Source organism: Coffea arabica, chromosome 2c, assembly GCF_036785885.1.
Source record: "Coffea arabica cultivar ET-39 chromosome 2c, Coffea Arabica ET-39 HiFi, whole genome shotgun sequence".
In the NCBI taxonomy this organism is placed as follows: Eukaryota; Viridiplantae; Streptophyta; class Magnoliopsida; order Gentianales; family Rubiaceae; genus Coffea; species Coffea arabica.
The window spans coordinates 72,512,593-72,531,968 of NC_092312.1; the positions used below are offsets into that span (position 1 = coordinate 72,512,593).

The window sequence follows — 19,376 nt, forward strand, 5'->3', positions numbered from 1 at the left end:
CACTGTCGACCGGCTGCTGGCCACCGTCTTCACCGGCACTAGCGACTATTTTTTTTTCTTTTCTCTTTCTTTCTTTCCTCCCTCTCTCTCAAATACACAAAAAAATTTCTACTGATTCTATACTAAGGTGCTATTTGATAATCCAATTCATCACTTAAATTTAATATATTTAGATGTTAATATGATCAGACGCATTTGATAACAAAAAATTAAATATCTGAATCAAATTTAGTGCTATTGAATTCCTTAGACAAAACTTGCTCCAAAAAATAAATGATAAGGTATTCATTTATTAGTGAATGTAATATATACTCAAATGTATTTGATTTAATATTTAATAATTTAATAACTTGATAGATTTAGATTTTAAATTTTAATTTTATCAAACACACTTTAAGTTACGGTAAAGTTTTATACAATCATCCAAAAAACACACATTTCAAGCCGACACAAGTAGTGTAGATATTTACAGGCCAAAAAAAAAAAAAAAGAAAAAGAAAGGAAGCCTTGTTTTGGCCGACGTTCCACGATTTCTTACTTCGACATTCCACGCTTTTATTGGCATAAATTCCTCGAAGTGCCCACCTGTTATTTCTTAGGGCACCCTGCTCCTTGTACGAGGATTTGTTTCCACTTTCCAGCATCCGAAGTCCGAACATAGCAAGAAAAGAAAACCTGGGCTACTCAGCAATTCAATAGTAATGGCAGCAAATCACAGCACCATCATCCTCAGTCAAAATCCAGAAGAAGCCGAAGAACGACAACAAGAAAAGGAAGATTATGGAGTATTATTATACTACAAATACTTCAACACTCCCATTCCCGACCTCCAGCATCTCCTCGACTTTTACAATTCCAACTGCAACTCCCTCTCCCTCCTCGGCCGCGTTCGCCTCTCCCCCACCGGCGTCAACGTCACCGTATGTAGCTTTTTTGTATATTAATATCTGCCTTTTCTTTTTTAGCTTTTGCCTTGTTCTTGCTTCAGTGCTCCTTTTGTTTTTCCTTTATTTTTTCCTGATTATGTCTTTTGGTCTGGCTGCAAAATGAAATGTGGGTTCTTGTTGTTTTGCAATATATTTGGTCATTTTCATGCTGCACACCTTTTTTGTTATTGGTTTGCTCTTTTTCTTTCCTCCTAATTTTGCCTGAGAAAAGGTAGTAGATGGTTTCTTATTGTTTTGGTATTGTTTGATTAGTTTTACTTGTTTAGGTTGGTGGGAAAATGTCGGCACTAGAGAAGCACATTGAGGCTGTGAAGTCTAATAGTTTGTTCGAAGGGACAGATTTCAAGCTTGCATCTTGTCATCAACCTTTGAATGACAAGGTTGCCAGAGAATGCGGGTTCACTTCACTCTCAGTCCGGATTGTTAAGGTTGTGCGAATTCTTTGTTAGTTTAGGGTTGCTCATATATTCTATTGCTTGTGTTCTATAGTTGATGTGAAATGGTGCATAGGTCTTTTTCAATCAGGACTGGTGTTGTGACTACTTTATGCTTGTGCCATTTGTTTGCGGCATCATGATATGCGTGGCTTTGGTTATCTTAAAAAGGGCAATGCTTGTGGCTTTGGTGATTGTGTTCTGTAGTTGCTGAAAAAGGTTTTGCTCAGCACCAAATTTTATAAGCAGTTATTTGTTTTTCCCAACTTTCCTTTATTTCTCGTCTGTTTTATTTATTCATTTATATTTTTGGGCTGATCAAATTACTCTGGTATCAAAAGTTTGTGCCTTATTCTTCTGGTATCGCATAACCTTTATCTGCTGATAATGTGTACTTATTGTACTCAGGAACTCGTCACTTTAAGTTCAAATCTGTTATTGAAGTCACCAGAAATTTCAAATGCCGGAAGGCATCTTTCTGCAGTTGAGTTTCATTCTGTCCTTCAAGATGCTGGTATTTACATGTGTCTTATACTTCTAATAATCATCTCCTAGCATTACTATTTCAGAAGATTATAGTTTTTTTGGCTGTAAATTTTCGCGCAGATGAGATAAAATGAGGTTTTATTTTGCTACTTAACTTATTCTGAATATTTTTGTCAGGAAAAATTCAAGATAAATCTAATTCAAGTTCTGATAGGAGGCTAATCCTGTTAGATGCAAGGAATTTGTATGAGACTAGAATTGGGAAGTTCCAGAATGTAAATGTGAAAACTCTGGATCCCCAAATTCGGCAATATAGTGATCTTCCATCTTGGATAGATGATAACTCAGAGCAACTGCGAGGTAACAGTATTCTTATGTAAGTATTTGTTTGAATCTCCTGTCCCCCTTGGTCTGAAATTATTTTACCTTGAGATGTTAGGAGTTGACAATACCTGTTATATTTCCTCTTCTATTTTGTGATTTGTTTGGTTTCTGTGGGGAAAAAAATAACTGGAGAGAAAACTCTATGAAATGGGTAATGTAGTGCATGGCCGTGCTAATGTTAATATTTTGGTGGCCAATGAATGGATTTATAAAAAACTTAAGGTGATAGTTCATTTCTTGTCCATGCCTCATTGGAGAAGACCTCTCTTTTTCTGCTTTTATTGAGTTTTTCGTAGTACGTGTATTTCACACTGCTGCTACTACTACTATATTTCTTCCTTCAGTTATCCCCCTTGATAATTGCTTTTTCTTTTGTTCGCCTAATTTAAGTTTATCTATGCTCATTCATGGATGATATAGCATTGGGGTTGTCCTACTTATAAGTTATAAGCGAAGAGGTTTGAGTTGCTATTTATGTTACTCAATGACTTTGCATCAAAATATGTGCTTTATCTGGTTTTCAAGAGGGTTTTGATACTAAACAGGTATTGCACTGGAGGAATAAGATGTGAGATGGCTTCAGCTTATATTAAGTCTAAAGGTGTTGGTTTCGAAAATGTATTTCAGGTGAGATGATGTGATTTAGTGTCCTTTCTCTTTCTGTGTCTTTTCATTGAACTTCTTTGTTCTTTGTGTTTTCATGTACTTTGCTTTCTGTTAGGATAATGTCTTTTTTTTTTTTGGATGATGCCCTTTAAAGAAGTTGAGGAGCCATTTGGCAATTCTGGTAATGTATTTATTAAACTGAAAACCTTTTTGCAGTTATATGGTGGCATTCAGCGTTACTTGGAACAATTTCCAGATGGTGGTTTCTTCAAGGGAAAGAATTTTGTTTTTGACCACAGGTATGGCCATTTTTCCATGATTCTCTGTATTGATATTGGTATGCTTTCTCTATGGATAAGGCTATGACTTATTTTCTTTGTCATCGCTGCACTTGTTACTAAAGGACCATCTTTATTTTGACCAGAATGCACGGACCTAGGATAAAGTGTGGATAGTCAGATAAAATCTTCTTTAGGTCACACAAAACTTTGGGAGAGACATAAAAGGTCAAGGGTTTTTGAAGTGATGGACATTTTTCTTTTTCCTTTTCGTTTCTTCTGAACTTCTTTCCTACTGAACCCTAAAGTTGTAAGCAGTGTAATACCACTGTTACTGATAATGTTTTGTAAAAAATTGTTCCAAGTAACTTAAGTAACTTAGGATTTTTGATAGCTGATTATATCCTTTTTTTACTGTTAAAATACAGCATTCTTGAAAGTGACATCAATCTTAGACATTAGGCTGTTAATGTTCCTTGCCAACTTAGTTGTCATTTAGTTTGAACCTGTATGAACTATTGCTAATGAGGTTCCTAGCCAACTTAGTGGGTAACCAGTTCATGTTCGGATGAACAATTGCTAAGAAGAAAAACAAATTGTAATCTCTATTTTTGAAGTGATTTGGAGTTTCCTTATTTCTTGGTTTTAAGTTTCTTCATATGGTTTGGATCTGGCCTTGTCATTTAATAGGATACTTGATTCTTGAAAGTGACATCAATCTTAGACATTAGGCTGTTAATGTTCCTTGCCAACTTAGTTGTCATTTAGTTTGAACCTGTATGAACTATTGCTAATGAGGTTCCTAGCCAACTTAGTGGGTAACCAGTTCATGTTCGGATGAACAATTGCTAAGAAGAAAAACAAATTGTAATCTCTATTTTTGAAGTGATTTGGAGTTTCCTTATTTCTTGGTTTTAAGTTTCTTCAAATGGTTTGGATCTGGCCTTGTCATTTAATAGGATACTTGACCAGAAGATAGGTGTTAATTAAGATAATTGTGGATGCTTAACAGTTTGTTGCTTGGGCTTACAGGGTATCAGTTGGAAGCTTAGATTCAGATGTTTTAGGCACCTGCCTCCTTTGTGGCTCTTCATATGATGACTACTCTTCACGATGCCGATGCAGATATTGTAGGATGCTTGTCTTAGTCTGTGATGGATGTCAGGTATGCACTTCTGAAATGTACTTAAAAGTTTTATACATGGAATGAATTTGAAATTTGATTCTAAACGCTTTCTGATTATTTCCTTTCATTCATGACACTAAATTCTTCCTAAAACAAATTTTATTTGGCAAAGAAACAAAATCTGCTTGTCAATCCTTCCTTTTTCCTTTTTCCTGAGGGACTTTGTCTCAATATTATGGTATCAAGTTTCTTAGCCAATCCAAGTCATTAACCTGCATTTTCAGCAAAAGAATTCTTATTCAAGTTGGAATTGATTCCTGGAAGTGTCGAATTTTATCTTGTTCAATTCTTTTCCTCTAAATAGAGTTAGTGTTAAGTGTATTGGAGAGCAAACGTGGAGCTATTCATCTGTTAGTCTTGTTTACTTTTGTATGCTAACCCTTATATTTTCCTGCACAAGTTATGCAAGTGGCGGGAAGACCTATATTTACTTTTACATCTCATCTTCAAATAATAACGTGAACAAGGACTTTAAAACATACGCATGAATCTATTCATGGTCTATTAGGTCTGGTTGTAGGAATGATTTCTGAGGGAGAATACGTTGTGTTTTATCTTGTTACACATCTCTTTACAGAGCTTATATTGATTTTTCCATGGTGTGTAGATGTATACTACATGTTTTGACTTAAAATGGTGTTGTAGCTGGATTTACCTATTTTTCCCCACCCGTTAAGATGAATATAAATAGCTGATCTGGAGAGCTGGTATCTGGGTTTATGGTTTAAATCTGATGGGAATTCATCTAATGAGTTCAATTGTAGATATCTGTTTCTTGCAGTTTCTCATGATGTGAATCTAGTTTATTGGTTTGTGCAGAAAAAGAGTCCATCATATATCTGTGAACTGTGCAAAAGGAGTGGTAAATGTGTTGACTCAGTCTCAGAAATGGAAGATGACAATTCAGAAGCATCTGAACCAGCAGGAATCAAACTTGTTAGCAATTCAAATCAAAGAAAAATTCCATCTTCCCCAGCATTGGTGAATGGTAAGGTCTGTATCCTTGCTATTTGTTGTATAATATCACTTCTAATACATCAAAACCCTTTTCAGCTGGCATATTACACTGATTTTATGCCACCACAGTTAACAGAGAAGTAGAATTTCAGGGCCACGTAGATATATAGGATGTTCTAAACCTTTCATTCTGTGGCTGATTCTTCCAGTCCTGACATTTTTATTGATCAAAATTAACTGTTTCTGCATATTTCTGTTTTCATGTTTTATCGATTTTAGTATTCTTGTTATCTTTGTCAATCATCTGACTACATTAGGTCATTATGTTGCAGGTTCTAGGACCTCAAAAAGGTTGAGAATCCTGTGCTTGCATGGTTTTCGACAGAATGCTTCTGGTTTCAAAGGAAGATCTGGATCACTAGCAAAGAAGCTAAAAGCTTTAGCCGACCTTGTTTTTGTTAATGCACCTCATGAATTACCCTTTATATACCAACCTTGTTTGGCGGACCAACATAATAGTATATCACCATCCCAAGATCCATGTCCTCCAAAAGTTTGCAGTAAAAAGTTTGCATGGCTGGTTGGCTCTGATTATCAAGGAAAAAGTGATGCTGGATGGACTATGGCTGACGTTCCATTTGACCTACTACAGTACCAACAACAGACAGAAGGTATTGATGTATCGCTTGCTTTTTTGAGAACTGTATTTTCTCAAGCTGGTCCATTTGATGGAATCTTGGGATTTTCACAAGGGGCTGCAATGGCAGCTTTACTTTGTGGTCAACTAGGGAAGCTCAAGGGTGACGTAGATTTTAGATTCGTGATCTTGTGCTCTGGCTTTGCCATTAACATGGAGGGGTTTCAGCAAGGATCAATCAACCTCCCTTCCCTTCATATATTTGGCAATGACAAAGGTAGAGACAGGCAAATCAACAGCCAAGCAAGCAGACAACTTGCTTCATTATTTGAAGATGGCTGCTCAGAGATCATTGAGCATGACTTGGGTCATATAATTCCTACACAATCACCACATATTGAGAGGATAAAAAATTTTCTTCAACGTTTCCTATGATTGAAAATTGTCCTTGCAGGATTTTGATGGCTGGTCTCTGCCCTTCTTGTAAACTATGATTTGTGCCCTTTTGTCTGAGAACTACTACCGAAATCTGTTCAGTGTAGTGTGCTCGATTGGAAATTTTTGAATCTGTTTGGATTGTCAATCTCTGGGAAAATTTCCAAAGAAAATTTCCCTATATACGTTTTCAATCATTTTTTTATCTTACATACATTATATTGTTGTCTTAATTTTCATTTTTTTTAACAAATACTCCTAAAAAATGCAATTTTAAGTGGAACCTTAGCTATCCTTGAAAATCAACGAGTCTTGGTTTAAAGTCCAAGTACTATGCTTCACATTTTTTTATGCTACATGTCTGCTGCGTCTTTAACAGGCCTTGTTTGTGAACCTTCATGCAAATTCACGATGTTTTAACTGAATGGTGAGCTCTTATATCTGCAATGACTGAAATTTTTGTACACACGGTTAAAGAAAAAGGTTGAATTGTGTAAAAAAGAATTTCCTGAAATATCTTTTTAGATATTTACTAGATTTATAAGATTTTGGCCATGTTAAAAGTAAAAATGTAACCAGGAAAAAAAAAAGATTATTAGTTTACGAAATTAGGTCTCCAAAATCAAATTAGTTGATTGAAAGTAGGGATGTATGCGAGATGAGCTACTCGTGAGCGACGTCAATGGCTTGGCTTGAATTCGATTTGATCGAGTTCGAGCTGAGTTTCAAGCTACTCGAATGTACTTTCGAGTCGAGTTTCAAGTTAGTATTTTGGGGCTTGTGGCTCGTCGAGCTACTCGTCGAATCGGGATATATTTAAATAATATGTATATAATTTAAATAATATATATTATAATTACAAAATGACCGTTATGGGTATAATTTATATTGAATTTGCAATATACTCTTTTTTATAATAAAATTCCATAATGGCAGAATTATACATTTTCTGAGTCGAGTCAAAAAGCTTGATTAGACTCGGTTTGATAAGGCTTGACTAAAGGTCGATTCTTATCGATTCGAGTTTCGAGCTTAAAGGGATTTTCTCGAGTCAAGCCTCGAGTTATGATTTTTTAGACTCGGTCAAACTCGAACCTAGTTACACATAAGGGTCGACTTTGCTCGATTACATCCTTAATTGAAAGAACAGGCAAATAGCTCCTCCTTTTTCCTTTTTGCCAAAAAAAAAATTATTTTTGATATGCAATTTTCAAGGAGAGAGAAAGAGCTAGTTACTCGGATAATTACCAATTGAAGATACTCTATTGTCCCTTAAGATACATATTTATTTATTTAAAAAGTGGACTTATTATTGTAAGGGGCCTTTGCATCAAAGATTTTTGTTATCTAAAATGCAATGAGGAGAAGAAAAGTGAAGATTAATTGACAATTGTACGCCAAGTAATGGTTTCAAAATAATGCAAAATAAGATAAAAATGTCTGAGAACGGATTAATTGACATTTGAGTAAAGAACTAAATTATCTAAAGTTAAGGGCCTTAATAGTAAATTTAAAAACCGCAGGGGCCTTAAACCCTGGAGTTACAGAAACCATTTGGAGCAAGAACCGACAAATAATCACAGAATACAACTGGCCATCAAACTGAAGGAGGATCCCGTTAAGATGGCAGTGAAAATTCTTCAAAGGAATCTGCTCCAGAGAATCTCCTCTAATTTTTTGATTAAAGTTAGTTTCTTTCTCTTAAAAATCTCAACTTTTCCCCCTACCCACAGTCTATTTCTCCCATGTCTTTTAAATTTTTTTTTAAATAAAATTTTTCATTCTTATATGTGCAATTCAATTTTATAGCATTCGTGCTTAAGTTATATTCTTGGGCGAAAGAAAAGGGCTTTATGTGGTTTTTGGTAGGCAATTTTATCTACCTTCATGGTGTGTAGTAGTGTCAGTTATAGTTGAAGTTTTTTTATTGCTAACTTTCAGCATTTGGTATATCGTTGATGGTAATGAGAGGATTCATGGATACGCTTCCAAAAAGGTTTTTTTTTTTATTGGGATTTTAGTTTTATTTACTATTTGACGTGTTATGTTGATGTATACCTCTACCATGCCAAACCAAAGAAAAATTGGCTGAAGAAAAGTAAAAATTTGGGGGAAGGCTGGGGGGGGGGGGTTGGATAGTAGTTTTGATCGTTGTGCATCTAAATGAATCCCGGGTAATATCCTAGTTGGTTGTCCTGTATGTTCTTGATTATCCTAGTCTACTCCATATCTCAATTTTTGAGATGTACCTGCTGTTTTCAAGATTATGCTAGTTGAGGCTGGCTTAATGCTGTAATTGATGAAGAGTAAGTTATAAAGCTGCAATGGGCAGTAAAAAAAAAACAGCTGCATTGGATGATATTATTTTGAATTGTTTGTGGAATCTACTTTTAATGTTTGATGTGTTACAGTCTGGCAAGACAAGACCATATTCAACTATGAAGGTTCGGGACGTGGGGCAACCAACTGCTGTCACCCATCCTCAGGTACTTGTGTTTAGTTTATCAATGATTATTTTCTTTTCTGGAAAAGTGTTGAAGGATTTTCTTACTGCTTCAGATTTCTAAAGATGTCGCTTATTATTACTGCAGTTATTAAAGGAAGGTGAGATTACACCTGGAATAACAAGCATTGAGTATTTGTCAAGGAGGAAGAGGTTGTTGGAGCTTCTCCCTCCCAATAGCATAGCTATAATTTCGGCTGCTCCTGTAAAGATGATGACTGATGTTGTACCTTATACTTTCCGGCAAGATGCTGATTATTTGTATATTACTGGATGCCAGCAACCTGGCGGTATAGCAGTACTAAGTCATGACCGTGGTTTATGCATGTTCATGCCAGAAGCAAGTCCACATGTAACATCCAAACCCAGAGCTTGAGCTTACATTTAGCTTCTTGTTGCTTTCTGTTTTGATCTTTTAAGAGTTCCCTGGCGGGGGCATTTTTTATATCCTTAATCATTAAAACTGTTGTAGCTGCTTGTGTGGTATTTAAAATAATTTTGGGCTTTCTCTATGCTTGTGATCTAAAAGTACAAAGCAAGTTTCTGCAATAGGACTAACTGTTTGTCATTATCTTTTAGGATGTGCTTTGGCAAGGTGAAATTGCTGGAGTAGATGCAGCTTTAAGTACATTTATGGCTGATGAAGCATATCCTATTAGAATGGTGGATAAGGTGAGTCCATATTTCGATACTAATTTCAATTGCAATTTCTGTATAATTACTCAAAGACTCCAGCTTTTTGGTACTTTCTAGTTGTTTCTTGGCGACTCAAGTTTTTTTATGTGCTTTCTTGCTTTCCAATTACCTAAAAGGTGGTTTTTTTCTGTGGGGACCACTAACAGCTTTTTTTTCTTCTTTTTCATCACACACTTTTTTCTTCAAAAATTTTACCGGTGGTGGCAGATTCTTCCAGGACTCATTAAAAGCTCTTCACAGTTGTTCCATAATGCGAAAACAGCCACATCAATTTATACAGGTTTGGATGCCTTCCAGAAAGCAGCTTACAACAGCAAAGTGAAAGATTCCTCTTGCATTACCCATGAAGCACGATGGGTAAAATCACCAAAGGAGCTTAAATTAATGAGAGAAGCTGCTGCAATAGGTTGCCAGGTGATCAGTTGACTCTGATTAAATGATCTTAGGGACACACATTATTTCCTTATGTGGATTTATCCTTCGATTTTAGTTACAACTTCAGATGAAGTTGGAGGAAATTACAGAAGAGTGAAAATTTCAAAGCTTGGTAATGGAGTCATAGAGCGCAGTTTCACATTTGGTACTGGTCTTATTTTGTAACCATTTGTGGTAAAGTACAAATACTTTATCTGAATTAGTGAGTAATGATGGGCATAATGTAGTTTGTATTGATTAGAAAGTTGTCTAACAGACAATGTTTGATATCCAAAACTTATAAAGCCATCTTTTGAGAAGAATGCTTCAACTCCTGTAATTATGTATTTACCAGACTAGATCTAGTGCTGTTATCAGTTGTATCTTCTAGGTGAACGCTTAAGACAGTGTGTTGAACATTTTGAAATTATAGAATGCTTTGTCAGTTACTTTTGTTTTCTAAAGTATTTTCTGATGCAGAAGACAAATTGTTACTTGTCATCATTTTATTTCTTTTTGTGTGTAGATATGCGCTCTTTTTCCCTTTGGGATTTTGGTCTTGGTGTTTGTTTGGAAGATTGGTCTTTGCAGTTCTCATATTTGTATTCTGTATAATAAGTTTATTCTGGTTGGAAACATGTTTGAAAAGCTATTTGAGAAAGTTTCTATTGGTCACAGACTGCATGATCTATCAAAAGAAAAAGTTAAAGAAAGAGAAAGGGGGGGGGGCGTTACAGCATGTCTGTCTAAAGTCATCAAAAGAAATTTTTTTTTGGTTGTGTTTTGGGAGGGGGGGGGGAGGTGGGTACCTTTGACAAACCTATTAATACACTACCCAAAAAATCTAAGCAATTGCAGTTGTTCAGAATTTACCTTTCAATTCTGATGCTAGATGAAGGACTGGGAATCTCCAACTTTTAATGTTGCTAGCAATTTAAGTATCTCATAGTAAAATGCAACATTTCTGCATCGGGTTTCTTTGTATTCAACCTTCATCCTTTAATTTTATTTCACACAATTCTCGTGAGTGGTTGAAGAGTTAAGTTCATGTTTTTCCCAGTATGTTATATTTTGAGAAGTACAGTCTGTGAATTGAGCAACATTATTGTTGTGTCTGTACTGGTAATTACTCCTCTAGATACCATCTAAGAAATGACTAAAGTGAGACTTATCTTTACCTGGAGACCATGAGCATATTAATCTTTTACTCCTCTTAGTTAATCTGTTCAATTTGAAGAATTATTCTTTGTCCAGTTTTCCAAATGAGAATGAATATGCCCTTTTTTTTTTTTTTTTAATAGGCTCTTCTAAAGACGTTGCTATATTCAAAGATATGCACTGATGAGGGCATGCTCGCGGCTAAGGTTGAATATGAATGCAAAATAAGAGGTGCAGAAAGAATGGCGTAAGAATTTTCCTTAAAAATCTTTAGGGAGATGGTTAAATAAATTACTGTTTGGTCTGTTTTCCTTCTGGTTTTGCTTGATATTGTTGGTTGTTATATGAAATCATTATATTTTTAGTTCTGTACGTTTCTATATGAAATATTTTTGTTTATTGCATGTTAATTTGCAGTTTATTGTAGTAAATTACAGGATTATTCTTCCTTCTTCAATAGGTTTAACCCTGTGGTTGGTGGCGGGCCTAATGGCAGTGTCATTCATTACTCCAGGAATGATCAGAGAGTAAGTTATCTTCTACTCCTTTGATAGGAACCATGTGCAGGATAATTAATTTACAGTTTTCCTGGGGGATTAGATAGCTTCTAAAGCTAGTCTTGTCTTTTTGTGAAGTGCAGAGACTATATGTCCTAAGTTAATTTATTTCATTTTATTATTGCAGATAGAAGGTACAGACCTTGTTCTAATGGATGTTGGATGTGAACTGCATGGTTATGTTAGTGATCTTACTCGCACATGGCCACCTTGCGGCAGTTTCTCCCCAATTCATGTATGTATGCATGTGATCTTATTGTCTCAGTTTGTGCAGCCTTAACATGATTAAGTTTTTGTAAGTTATAGTTCAGTTTTGTTTATGAAGCACTCTGGAAGAAATGATCAAAGTCAAGTTCGTAAAAGCTGTGTGATTTCCTGGTTTAATATAAAGGACAAATTGAGTTATTAAATGCAAGATCTTCGTGTTTTAGATAAATCTTCTGTCCATTTTTTTTTTTGGATAGATTTTGCTTCTGCACAAATAAGCCGTGGACGTGATAATTCTTTACTTATGAGAGCAAGATAGTACATTTTCCAAAATTGCTCGATCATTGTCAAGAAGTGTCAAATTGACAAGCTTAGGCTTCCAAATTGACTGGTTCAGTGTCAAATTGAGATGACTAATTGTTTTCAAGGATAATTTGTTTCATTATTCCTTGATAAGCTATAGTTGGATTTTAGTTTCTTAAATTTGTACTGTGAATTGTCTGTTTGTTAATTAAGATTGTTGTATTATTCACTGGTTGTGCTTTACTCTATATCATTTTGATGTCCCGGAAATTTGGTAATATCATTAGTCAATTTGGTTCTTTTGTGATGAGTTGCCCATTTTTTTAAGTCAACAGATAAAACAATGAAATTTCTTAGTCAATCATTGGTATGCGGATAATGGACTCTGAATTTCCTGAAATCCTTCTTTGAACACATGCATTCAACTTAGAACAAGGATTTATGTTCTTTTATTGGCGTGGAATTAATCTTGCATAATTTGAAGAGGAATAGTTTCTGGCTGAGTGGAGGTTGGAGATGCTATTAACATTAGAATTAGAAGACAAGGGCATTAAGATTAGATTTTGGATAATTATAAGAAACTTTAGTTTTGGCAGAATGTTCTTGGGAGGCCACTGAGGAAGTGAAACCATGGAAGACAGGCGCGCTGTCTGAATGTGGAGGCCATCGGAGCAGAATAAGTACTGGAGTTGGTGTTCCCATAATGTGACAGCCCTTGCATGCTTGAGTACCTTTATAAAATACAAAAAGGTGAAATCAAGGAAACAAATTCCGCTAGCATTTTTTTTTTAACAAAAGACAGTTTAAGAAATTTTATCTAGGGTCATGATTATGAATAAGTTTCCTAAATTTGGGTCAGGAGATCTGTGAAAACAAACAGATTTTTGTATGTTGAGTTCTTTCTAGAAGGTCAATGTATACTTCCAGGTACAGAAAGATGACACGTAAATGAATAATCTCTTTTAATGGTTGAGTGCCACTCTTATACTCTTAGTTGTTAGTATGACTCAACATTTTTGAGAATCTCCATGCAAATGTATATTGCTGTTTATGGATTCTAATATACACTTACATGTGCACCCACACACATATGTAATTTGATACATCATTGTTTTGGCTTTTGGGGTTAAATTGTGTACTACTACTTCACTGTTGGATCTCTTTGCTCCAGGAAGAACTTTATAACCTTATATTAGAGACTAACAAGGAGTGTGTAGAGCTTTGCAAACCTGGTGCAAGCATTCAGGAAATACACAATTTCTCGGTAATGCTTTAATCACAGCTTCTTTTTTTTTGAAAATAATTTAACATTTGCATTCTCATATGTCTTTTGCATCTGATTTGTCACTGTAGTTGATGTATGCCTTACTGTCCAACCAGTTATTGAGGATCAAAACTTAGTAGTTAAACAACTGTTTTCTATTTCCCTTCCATTGAACCTCTTTAGGCATGCTTGTTGTATACTTTTGAAGTTGATGATGCAGACAATTTCTTGAAGGAGGTAAGAATATGAGAACCAAGTGAGATATGTAAACTTGCTTGAGATTGCAAAACATCTGTGTGCTTTTAGACTCCCATAATTGCAAAAACTTATAGGAAAAGTTACTTCATTTGGCCCTTTCTCATGTTGTGATTTGCATCTGCTAAAGTTTTGCAGTATTGGCTTTAACCGGGTAGCTTGAGCAATGTCTCTGCAACATCCTCATTCTTGAATTATCTCCACTCTCTATCATGTTTTTTTATTGTTGATCATGGAACATTATGGGGTTCTTAAAACTACTTAACATCAACTGGCGAAAACTTTTTTTGTAAGCTAAAAGCTGTTTTGAGGTGTTATTGCTTCTGCACATTTTCTTCTTAAAATAGCTGATTCAGAGAATCAACCTTTGATTTGCTCTTTGAACAACTTTTAGCTTTTTAAAGCACATAAACAAAAGACATGCTCTTAATTTTTTTTGCAGATCTTAAGTGATCAGCCTTTAAAAAAAAAAAAATAGAAGCAGTTGCATGTTTTGAATTGGATCATAACCATGGAATTCTTGAGGCAATATTTGCCTTTTTTGGTTTTCACATGTAGATATTCCTTATCTTCTTCCCTTCATTGACAAGCTTCTTATGATTCTGTCTCTTTAGGTTGATAAATTGAGAAGAGGGTTCAAGCATCTTGGGATATTGAAGAATGATAATCTCCAAAGATATAACTTGCTGAACCCTACCAATATAGGTGACTCTTGGCATTTTTGCCTTCTGATTTGAAGCAAGTACATAGAAGTTGAATATCACCCTTATCTTTTGCATGTACAAGTAATAGATCTTATACTGATTAGGTCGCTGATGACCTATTTTGGTCTGCTTGCTTAATTTTCAGGTCACTATCTTGGAATGGATGTTCATGATTGTTCTACAATCAGCTGCAGCCGTCCTCTGATGCCGGGAGTTGTAAGTAGTTTTCCTTACTGATGAACTATTGATATCTTCTGCTTCATGATATGTGATATGGCTTATCTTTAGAACTGAAAGATGCATTATCCTGCTCATCTATGTCATTTTCATGGATGGTTGATCGTAGCATTCTTATAAGTAGCTGTAGTATTGCCATGAAGCCTTGATCTAGTGATGAAACAACCAACATTTTGGCACTGGAAGTAAGAGGTTTTGTATACTAGTCTCAAAGTTGTGAGTTTAGTCAAACTCCATGTTAGGATTTGTGGATTACTTGTAAATTGTAATCTTGTCAGGAGTAATCTAACCATATGTTAACCTGTATTCTACCATTCTAAGTTGTAATTTTATTCCAAAAGAAAATGAAAAGCGAGAGAATTGGCCTTATAGTTGGATTCTGCCTGAGTGTCAAAGAATCTTCCACCACTTTACTGTCTTTATTTTTCTTTTTAAATAAATTTGCTATTTGGACTTGTTACTACATATTCCCCATTGAATACTAGTCTTGGATATTTGTCGCAATATTTGGATGTCTTAGCATTTCAAATTGTATTTCTCAGTAAGATATTGAAAGGATGATTTTTGACACTAAGGAATGAACTGATGTCTCTTTTCGTCTACTTTGGTATATAACTAGCTTTGCCCTTGTCAAATATTTGGATTTTAAGAGAAGCAGCAGAAATATTAGAAAATTCCAAAGTTCATCTTGCACTTTTCAGTCATTGTGACCTTCTCCAAGCAAAAAATTATTGCAGTTCTAGCACCTTTGGTAATCTGTTTGATGCTTTGCAGATCAAATTGAATAAAAATTTTTAGAGGGGGAAAATGCATCTCATTTATTATCTCTCTTGAATAAATAATTTAGAATCAGGCACTTGAGGAAGAGTTGTTCCTTGAAAGTGGTGAAAGTTGCATTCTTTTCTATAGCCACTTTGAGATAGCAGTTGAGAAAATACTGACAGAGCAGTTTAATTGGAATTTGGGTGAAAATGAGTCCACAGAGTGGACTTCCATGCTCTTAAAATGTCCTTCTACTGATCTTGGGTTAGTAACTTAGTATCTATCATCTTGTTTGGCATCTGGTGAACTAGGTCCCACCAGGTGAACAAGGTGCGGACCTAATTATGACCAATATACAGGCTGCTCGTATGTTTCACATACTAGCTTTGAAGAATACTGTTAACTGTGAACAAGTGAACGGCCTTTTTATGTTTAAATTATTTGAGATTTCTTTATCTATACTAACTCTATATTCTTTGATTGGCAGGTGATCACAATTGAACCAGGAGTATATATCCCTTCTAGCTTTGATTGTCCAGAGAGGTATATGTTGCTCAACTAATGTCCTAATGACTTCACACCAAATCATTTTCCCTTGCAAAGAGCTTATTTTCTAGATCTATCCTCTGGTGTTATATCATCCTTAGGCTTGCGTTGTGTGAAACTTTCAAACAGTTGCATCTTGGATATTATTTACATTAATTGTTTCTTTCGGATTGCTGAAGAATCTTTTTCTGAAAAAATGAATAATGATTACCAACATGAAGGATCATGGAAGATTACAGAAGAAGTAGGGGGACAACATACAGTGCTTCCTTATAACTTGAAATTAGAGCTTGAAAGCATGTATAGAAGTTGTTTGTCTGCAGTCCTCGTATTGGTGGTGATCATTTAGTGTACAATATTGGGTACCTTAAACATTAAATTGAGTTAAATCTACCCCTTTGATTTTGGTTGACTTTTTATTTTATTTTTATTTTTACTTATTTAGTTATTTATTCATTTATTTTAATGAATCTTTAGCTAACAACATTTTTGTAAAAGTGAAGATAAAAAATGGTTTATTAGTAACAATGTCTGCTTCTCTGTAAAATGAACTGGCTACTCCGTATGATGTTCTAAGGTGAGACTGACAAAATCCACATTAATAGTTTTGTCTGTTAACTTGCCAAAATGCAAATGAGGAAGTTCGATTTTCTTGTTATTGATGTAGTTTCACATTAAAGTTGTCATATGTTTTTCAAATTAAAAGAGCAAGTTCTTTTTCTGTAGGAAGAAAAGATGTGCTTTAATTCATTGTGTTTTCCATTGTGACCTGATTTTTCTTTTTTAAGATATTTTGTGAGGATATTAGAATCAGAGTTGACTGGATGCGGGATAAGAAGAAAAAACGTTTGAATCCCTTCCCACTCACATGCAGAATCACCCACCTCTTTGATTGAAAACTGACAGTTTACTTGGGAGGGAGTTATCTGTGGGTTTGAGCTGAACAGTGTAAAGGTAGATCTTGGGCCCTCTGGCTGTATTCCCTTCCTATTGTAGGTTTACCTACTGCCTTCAGCTTTGAGCTTGGGTTATAGGAAAATCATTATATTTTGCACTCTTCAAAGGGCAATCACTTGGCATCCTGTCACTCAAATCTGATCTTCTGCCATTGAGATGGAGGCTTTCTAGGCCCAATTCAACTGCCTAAAATGTAGGATCCTCCAAGTAATCCTTGGCTGGATGCCCAGCTTAGTTTTCTTCGAGCAGTACCTTCTTCCTGTTTGAAATAGTGCTTTTGTCCTGGTGATAAAATGTAAGATCTCTTAACAATAACAGGACGAATGGGAAGTAGCTTCTAGAAAGCATATCCCTCCTCCCTAGTATCTTTCTTTTTTTTTTTCAGGTGTTGCTTTTTCTCTGTCTATGTTCAAGAAGTTATGGCTATGTATTGGTCTTCTTTTCTTGTGAGTATGGGTGTTATATTTACTGAATAAATGGCAACAAGCTCATGGTGTACCTCCACCATGTCTCCCCAGAAAAAAACAATAAAAAGGATAGTATGGTGGGATCATTTCTAGCATTTATTTGATGTACTCTTGGTTTGCTGAAATTGTTATAGAAAAATGACTTTTTGACTCCTCTGAATACCCTATGCAGGTACAGAGGCATTGGGATAAGGATTGAAGATGAAATCCTTATCACAGAATCTGGTTATGAAGTAAGTGCTCAGCTAATCTTAACTTTCGAAATTGGTACTGCCCTTGTACATCATATTAAAAAATGCAGCAATCTCCTTCATCTAGAGATCCTGTGATTACGTCTGAGGCCAAAGTTTTTGCATGCATACATTATTAGATGGAGGTTTTCAAAAAAAAAAAAAAAAAACAGTTTGTCCTGCTAGGAAGCTGTGGTTCTAGAACATTATTGTCTCTGGGTGTAGGTACTTACAGGATCACTACCAAAAGAGGTAAAGCAAATCGAGTCTTTGCTGAACAATTTCGGCAACAGAATGGAAGGGGAGGCTTATAACACAGTGAGGGCTGTTTGCAACTGATGGAATAAGAGAGGAGCAAAAGTGGACACCGCAAGTCAGAGTTTTTCTCTGTTCCTTGAAACTCGGAAAATTCCATTCAAGGATCGGGAATGTGATAGAGTTCGATTATTAAGGGTATTTTTTTCCTCATCTCAGAATACCTTCTGAATTCTCCTCCTAGCTCCTCTTGTATAAAACGTTTCATTCAAGAGAAAATAGAAGGCCATTCTTTTCCTTCCTTGTTAGGCCTTTCTTTGCATTTTTTTTTGGTTGCCTTCATCTTCCCTTTTTTTTTTTTTTTTTTTTTTGTATTTTTAGTATTCGTGTTCTCACTTTTACTTCGATTGCATGTATTTCCTGTTTGAATAGTATTTATAATCTTAGTACATAATGGACAGGGTATAGTTGAGAGGTAATCGTCAGTTTGTAAAAGTTAAGGAGGCTGCCAGTGTAGTTTGCTTATGAAGAGCACTAGGCTATGCAGTCAACCCAAAGGAGAGCTCCATCATCTTATCCTTTGCTCTTTTGGGCATCATATAATATCTAGTTCAATCTTCTTTGCCAGAAACGAAAGAAAACTATGTGTTCCTGAAATTATTTCCTCATTTAGAATGAAAATTTTCTTTCTGCTTCATGTATCAAGAAAACTCACTCCAAAATCGTTCTTTGCAGTAGAGTCTCGTATACGCACCCATCCTGGGGGATGGTGACAAGGCAAAAAACTTTAATCATCCTGCCAAAGATGAAAATGCACTCAAATGAAACCAATACATGAATGAAAGGGAGACTTGCGGTACAGATTTAGGTAAGAGCTTCATGAACGAAAAGGACAGTTCAGTTGCAAGTCATAAACTAGACTGTACATGGTCTCTGCATGTCTAATATGTTTAGCAGCGTGTTGGGCATACACAGCTGTAGAAACTAAAGGGTGTTACGCAATAAACTCCAGCAGACGAATGCTAGCATCCCTCCCTCAAGTTTCCCACTTTCCCTTGCCTTACCTGCTCAAGAAAACCACCGTTTATAGTCTAGCGATGTTTGGTGATGGTCCAAAAAATTCATGACGATGCATCTTCGAGCTGCAGTCCTTGCAATTTGATTTTGATCCCTACCCTTTTGCCATATTATACACTTGGTCAATTCTCCTGAGTAAATGCACATGTTCACATATACATTTATGTTTTTATGTATGCGCGGGTGGCTATCTATTTGAGACGATCATTGGGAAGAGTGACTAGTAACCTTGGGTAATTTGAAATGGAACCATTATTCCACGTACAGATATTGGCAATGGGTTGCAAAGAATTGAATGGATAGGACCGGAATTCACCCTTGAGCAACTTGTTAAACAACTGTAAAACTGAGGGACCACTATTCATTGAAATGAATCACGAGTTTCACCACAATAAAAAAGGAATAGATGTACATAATTAACACCTTTTGCAACA

At 35.5% G+C, this 19,376-nt stretch overlaps 2 protein-coding genes across 5 annotated transcripts; both read left to right on the forward strand.

Annotated features, from left to right (window-relative positions):
• Positions 1-586: 586 nt before the first annotated feature.
• On the forward strand, positions 587-6,498 carry LOC113727817 (rhodanese-like domain-containing protein 6). 3 transcript variants are annotated; one of them, XM_027252179.2, is made up of 9 exons: positions 587-920; positions 1,214-1,375; positions 1,790-1,895; positions 2,045-2,243; positions 2,797-2,878; positions 3,074-3,156; positions 4,168-4,300; positions 5,141-5,309; positions 5,611-6,498. In XM_027252179.2, exons 1-9 carry the CDS (start codon positions 702-704, stop codon positions 6,348-6,350), a joined length of 1,893 nt encoding a protein of 630 aa, XP_027107980.1. In that variant the 5' UTR covers positions 587-701; the 3' UTR covers positions 6,351-6,498. The 3 variants fall into 3 exon arrangements, with proteins under 3 accessions (XP_027107980.1, XP_071932468.1, XP_071932469.1); XM_072076367.1 differs by having other exon boundaries at positions 783-920; positions 1,200-1,375; XM_072076368.1 differs by lacking the exon at positions 587-920 and having other exon boundaries at positions 1,249-1,375; positions 1,458-1,895.
• Positions 6,499-7,899: 1,401 nt separating this feature from the next.
• LOC113727818 (intermediate cleaving peptidase 55, mitochondrial) lies at positions 7,900-18,166 on the forward strand. Of its 2 annotated transcripts, none has more exons than XM_027252180.2 (14): positions 7,900-8,036; positions 8,762-8,836; positions 8,942-9,205; positions 9,433-9,525; positions 9,757-9,963; positions 11,265-11,368; positions 11,582-11,648; positions 11,806-11,913; positions 13,360-13,452; positions 14,322-14,412; positions 14,557-14,627; positions 15,898-15,953; positions 17,553-17,613; positions 17,836-18,166. In XM_027252180.2, the coding sequence occupies exons 1-14, from the start codon at positions 7,974-7,976 to the stop codon at positions 17,947-17,949; spliced, it is 1,467 nt and encodes a 488-aa protein (XP_027107981.1). In that variant the 5' UTR covers positions 7,900-7,973; the 3' UTR covers positions 17,950-18,166. The 2 variants fall into 2 exon arrangements, with proteins under 2 accessions (XP_027107981.1, XP_071932470.1); XM_072076369.1 differs by having other exon boundaries at positions 8,004-8,656.
• The last annotated feature ends 1,210 nt before the right edge of the window (positions 18,167-19,376 follow it).

Bases quoted from the DNA above. Each gene is read 5' to 3' on its own strand.
- LOC113727817 (XM_027252179.2), top strand. From the start codon at position 702: ATGGCAGCAAATCACAGCACCATCATCCTCAGTCAAAATCCAGAAGAA. The intron at 2,244-2,796 runs GTAAGTATTTGT...GATACTAAACAG, and splicing joins CGAGGTAACAGTATTCTTAT to GTATTGCACTGGAGGAATAA. The intron at 2,879-3,073 runs GTGAGATGATGT...ACCTTTTTGCAG, and splicing joins GTTTCGAAAATGTATTTCAG to TTATATGGTGGCATTCAGCG.
- LOC113727818 (XM_027252180.2), top strand. From the start codon at position 7,974: ATGGCAGTGAAAATTCTTCAAAGGAATCTGCTCCAGAGAATCTCCTCT. The intron at 13,453-14,321 runs GTAATGCTTTAA...CTGTCTCTTTAG, and splicing joins AGGAAATACACAATTTCTCG to GTTGATAAATTGAGAAGAGG. The intron at 17,614-17,835 runs GTAAGTGCTCAG...CTCTGGGTGTAG, and splicing joins TCACAGAATCTGGTTATGAA to GTACTTACAGGATCACTACC.